Raw genomic sequence first — 6,000 nt, 5'->3', positions numbered from 1 at the left:
TATTGTCTGTACTTTCACATGTTTTAGCCCACAAAATCTTACTTTTCACCTAGAAATGACTGATTTTTGGTACAGTTGTTCCCTGGAAACTTTGAGCCATAATTAAGGAAATTATTTTGTAACCTTACAAACTTCCTGTCGTTCATTGGTGTTAATTCAGGATACATTTGGGTGAATTTTTTTCACGTTCTGACAATGATTTGATCACTTTGTTCATGTGTATAATAAATAATTTCATAAGAACTTCGTTTGAATAATCGATATTTGCATTCATTTTGGAAGATGATTCGAAACACCGACGATAACTCTTTGTGAATTACTTATAAAAGTAACCGAACTGCTGTAAGCTTGATAATTCCACTGCTACCTAAATCCAAACTCTTAAAAAAAATGTTTCTAGAAGAAGCGACTTTGTTGAGAAAACTTGACGATTTAGGTATAGGGACATGATATATCATCTTGAAGCATTTTTCACCATCTTTCAATTTACCGAGTAATAAATAGGGGGTTTCATTTGAAAAAATGATCTTTTGACTACTTTTATGCACAATGGAAATAATAGTAATTTTAGCACGCCCTGTATGATATGGAGTCGATTTCTTGGTGTTATTCAAATATTTCGATTTTGTTCAAACTATCATCAAAGTATTAATTTTTCATGAATTGAGAGTACTGATGTACTTAATTTCAATTAAGGCTATGTTTTGGACCATATTTAGCACAATTTATATTTTATATCGAAAACAGATAGAGATAGGTATAGGACATTATTAACAAAAAAGTATTAAAATATCAGAGCAATTCGAAAAATGTATTAATATATGGAGTGTTCCATTTAAAAAAATAAAGTTGCTAGGACTTTTTGATGGAAGTGGCGACCCCGCAATGCTGAAAATATTTCAGATCGATAGAACGGGTAAGGAAATGTGAGAGGTGAAATTTTCAGAAAAATCATGCTTTGCGTTTTCCAGAAACGTCTACCATCGACCGTGAGTCACGCTTTATTTCAGTGAGGTACTGAGGTTTTTAGTTCTTACAGATGTTTCACTTGATTGTTATTTGATTCTACTCCTCTGATGTTGCAGAAATCGATTTAAAATTCGCTTCTAAGTAAATTAGCAACTATAGTTATTTCACTTTATGAAAAGTTACTGAAAAACTATAATGTAGTATCTTGCAAGTATTTGTTTCTACTCTAGAAACCGAGAATAATACCGTAGATTAGATTGATAATGCTTTTGCCTGAAGATCTGAAATAACTATATTTGTATGTGCTAGCTGTTGGTTGATAACAACCTCATAATTGGCTTATTGCCAATTATGAGGTTGTTCTATTTTATTAGTTTTTTGTTCAATGGATCAGAAAGTAACTGCTGCCTCTTCAGCTGTTACTTTAATATATTGTAGAGTTGAACTCTCCAGCCAGAATGCTGAAAGTGTAATGGATTTTGAAATGATAATAAATCTTAGCAGCCTACAAGGTGAAGGATTTAGAAAAATACCGTACTATTTTTTTCAATAAAACGTAATAATCTCGAACTTTCTTCCTGGTGGCAGGTGAGAATGGCATTTCGTAGTAATTTGCAATAATGATTGGAAGATGATTGGTCAATATATTGTTTATGTTTTCAAATCTATTTGTCTTTCAAGAAATGATAATTATATCGTATATTTTATTAGAATAATTACAAAATCTGGTTGCTTCAGGTTCAATTGGTTTTAATAGTTATTCTCAACAAATGCACGTTCTGAAGATCCAAGTTAGGAATTCGAACCATTTATCTTCGAAAGTTAATATTTTCAACTTTTCATATTACTTTGGAGTGGGATTCAGAATCCATTAGCTCATTTATAAGAGGCATGATGATGTATTCTTCGAAGAAACCTTCACATACAATTTTTTCATCAAAAATGGTATTCGTAAAGGTTTAACTGTTGATTACAACGTTAAGTGCCTTGGTGGTTCTAAGTTCACATGTTATTCAGTTATTTCTCCTTTTCCATTCTTATTTCATTAAAGACATTTTGAGCCATATATTACTTGTTGAAATCTATATTATTGTGAAATTATCTGAAAGAACAATTCGTTCCGGCCATTCTCAACTTGCCCCATAGACTGACAGACACCTATCAGAAAACAACTAGAGATGTCGGTGCAGGATTCTTCACTAAAGTTATTCTTGCATTTGCTGTTGGCGATACAACTTCTGGAATCGATTTTTAATTATTGGAAAATACTTGCAGACCGGTTTTGGGCTGTTTGACCTCCTTTTCCATACCAGAAAATTCTGATAATAAGTGAAACACACTTTGAAGTTTCTCGACTCCGTTTGAGTAATTTATTTCATATTAGATCTTTAATTAGATTAGGTTAGATTGAATTACATCCAAAGTGAGTGAATCAATTAGGCTCTTCACTGAAACCCTAAAGGGTTTATTGTAGCTCACATTTGGTTCAAATTCGACCAGAGATGCATGGAAGCCAACTGCAGAGTTGATGATCTTACTGTTCTACCAGATCGCCCCACAAAAAAGATATGCAAGAGGGTCAGACTTTATACACACTTTATATGCATAAACCTGTCGACTGACAGTATAGTTTCATCAGTTTCATCAGACGATTTATGGAACTCCTTGCCAGATGAAGTTTCTCCAAATCCTATAACTTCTAGAAGTTTAGCAGGAATTTGAATACTTATCTCTATTTCTATTTCGGTTCTTGTGGTATTCAGATGACGCTAGAGGATAATACTTTTCAGGAGAATCGATCAGAAAAACTGGAATATATAAAAATTGGTTGTCTTCAACACTTGGGGGAATTTTTTGTCAAAAATGATGAAGTTAAGTTTTTCATAGACGCCAATGCTTTCTAGAAACTGAAATATTCAAGTAGGAATAATGAATAAGGAAAACTGTTGATAGCACATTCCATTTCAAACTATGGATATAAAAGAAACGCTTTTCACAGAACAGTACATAGTTGAACATGAATATAGAGAAAGGGTAAGTCAATAATATATAACTGATAACGTTCAAACATTTTTGATAACGATTGAAATTGACATAAAACAAAGGAATCTGAATAATTCAACTGCATAGATAATTTTTTATCGAATGGTAGTCATTTCTTCGGTGTGACATATAGAAATACATATGAAAGTGGATAAATTGAACACTGATCTGAATAAAAATCGAATAATTCAAATCAAAATGTAATGAATAATATCAATCATTAAAACTTTAATTTTTTCGAAGATCGTTTAGACTTTGATAATTAGTAGTCTAGTAATTTGTTGGTTTTGAATATGCGATTTGTTGAAAATTGTAAGTTTTCAAATGAAATATTCGTTATTCAGTCAACTCATCAATCAACCCATTTTTATTCTCTGGGTCACAATACTGCACGTCCTTGTATAGAATTAATTTTTGAAATAAATTACTTCCTTCCTTTCTTTGGAAGATTCTCACATGTTTTGTATCAAGATGGAAAAATAGAAAGCCACTTTCTTTCCCAGTAATGTAAAATATTATTTTATTCATAAATTTATCGAAAATATGATTTTCCAAATAAATCAATTTATAATTTTTAAAAATCGAAAATAATTTTATATTGAAATGTGGGTCTGAATGAAAAAACATACATCATGTTCGAAAAACCAGAAAATATCTATTTGAAATGTAAAAATCCTGGATTAAGTTAGAATTATTGTATACCAATTCGGTTGCCTGTGCATAAAAAGTGAAAAATATACTTTCAAAATCAGTTATACAAATGAGCTACGTGCAACTGGACATTCCTGGACCAAGCTGAACTGAACGCAAGGCCATATAGGAGGAAGTGACCAAAATATAATTGTAATCTCAGAGAGCTAGTTACATGATGGAGTGAGCAACGGAGAATTATTAGTAGATGTGAACATTATATTATTCAAAGCAGAAATATATGAACTCACTTTGCCTATTGACACAATTGATTTTCTCTGTGTCAAAGTATCAACGGAAAATATGAAACCAATATATATTGCTGCAGTTTATATTCCTCCAAAAACAACAATTGAAGATTACAATGAATTCTTTGGACTCGTGGAAAACTGTTTCGAAGAGAACAAATTCTTTATTATTGGTGATTTTAATCTCTCTGAGCTACAAGAATTCTACGACAACGGTTACCAAACGAATCTAATTCGGCGATTTGTTGATTTTTTGGTAGGCTATTGAATTCAGTGATATGTTCAACCGAATCTGTATGTGTCGTGCAACATAATGAAGATCCATTAGTACCGATTGATCCCCATCACCCAGGACTTCCGGTAAAGCTGTCCAACGATGCTGTAAGCTATAAAAAATTTCAATCAACTGTTATACAGTATAACATGAAAAGAGTCGATGCACAAAAGTCTTCTCGGTTACTGTGTGAAATTAATTGGACTCAACTTTTATCCAATCATAACGATGTAGACTATGTGTGAAACTTTCCATGACATTGTTCAAAAGATAATTTCTGAATGTACTCCGCTTGCAAAATCTAGATCAAATTCGTACCCAATTTGGTATTGATTTAATTAGACAGATAAAATAAAAAAATCACTACCTTTTTGAAAATGCATTTATTTAGGGCGCATGAAAAATGTAAGAAAAATTATCAAATCCAGAATAACAACTGATTGAAAGTTGGAATTACATAAATTCAAAAAAAATAAGCCTCGCAATGACGTCAACTATGATACGTACCTGCCAAGTCTTTATCTGACTTGGCAGATAAAGGCCGTACTTAAATTTAACAACAATTAGAATTCAACAAATTATTGAAACTACTAAGAAACTAAGAAATAAGTTATCATGTGGTCCTGATGGAGTTCCAGCAAAGACAGTTTAATCATCAATAAGTAGCATTTCGTTGCCGCTAGACATTATATAACTCCATTATAAAAAATCGCCATTTCCCTAAAATATGGAAATTGTCAAAGGTTTGCCCTGTATTCAAATCTGGAAAGATAACAAATGTTGAAAATTACAAGCCAATTACATTACTATCAGTTTTTTTCCAAAATACTGAAAATTTTACTATCAGACATGATTTATAACCATGTCCGTTCCTCGCTATCAGTTTTTCAACATGGCTTTTTCAAGGCTCGTAGAACTGAAACTAATCTCTATATTTTCACTCGATTTGTCTCTGATGTACTTGATGATAAGCGTCAAGTTGACGTCATCTATACGGACTCCAGCAAGGCGTTTGATCGAGTGTCACATCAACAGCTGCTAAAGAAACTGTCAAATTTTGGCATATCATTCAATATTCAGTTGCTCCTGAAATCATATTTATCCGACCTACGTAGTTATGTTGAATGTGATGGTATAAAATCCTCCTGCTTTGTAGCGAGTTCGGGTGTCCCACAAGGGTCTAATCTTGGACCCTTGTGGGACACCCCTATGTAGTATTCATACTATTTATAAATGACATTGCCCATGATATCACTTCTCATAAATTGCTATTTGCAGATGACATGAAAATATATCGTGGAATCCTAGATGAAGCAGACTGTTTAACTTTGCAGGAGGACATAAATTCTTTGACTAATTGGTGTATTCGTAATAAATTGTACTTAAACACAAATAAATGTGAACTAATGGCATTCACATGTAAAATATTACCGGTAACATTCAACTATGTACTAGATGGTGAAAGTTTAACGCGAATCACGGAATCAAACGATCTGGGGGTTTTGTTTGATCAAAAACTCACGTTTTCCAATCATTTTCAGAATGTAATATCAACTTCAATGAGAAATCTGGGTTTCTTTGAAAACAGTTTACTTTACACTGATCAGGAGTAATTTAGAGTACTGCAGTGTCGTTTGGAATCCATCCCACATGAAACATATATCTAGTTTAGAAAATGTTCAAAAAATGTTTTTGAAGTATGCATATTTTAAACAATATGGTGCTTATCCCGAGAGGGTTTATAGTTATGACTCATTCTTGGATGAGTTCCAAATG

At 32.3% G+C, this 6,000-nt stretch overlaps 1 protein-coding gene across 1 annotated transcript in view; it reads left to right on the top strand.

The window, feature by feature from the left end:
* Nucleotides 1-2,917: 2,917 nt before the first annotated feature.
* LOC111507523 (uncharacterized) overlaps nucleotides 2,918-6,000 on the top strand; it is a 37,907-nt gene continuing 34,824 nt past the window's right edge. Inside the window, exon 1 of the mRNA XM_023162842.2 lies at nucleotides 2,918-3,003. Coding sequence (XP_023018610.2) covers nucleotides 2,987-3,003 — 17 coding nt within the window. The 5' untranslated portion in view covers nucleotides 2,918-2,986. The remainder of the gene's footprint in view (nucleotides 3,004-6,000) is intronic.

The sequence above is a fragment of the Leptinotarsa decemlineata genome, unplaced genomic scaffold (genome assembly GCF_025532065.1).
Source record: "Leptinotarsa decemlineata unplaced genomic scaffold, Ldec_3_MD MMD2_tig00026363_RagTag_RagTag, whole genome shotgun sequence".
Lineage (NCBI taxonomy): Eukaryota > Metazoa > Arthropoda > Insecta > Coleoptera > Chrysomelidae > Leptinotarsa > Leptinotarsa decemlineata.
Note: the sequence above shows the minus strand (reverse complement) of the source record. Positions and strands in the feature narration are given on the sequence as shown.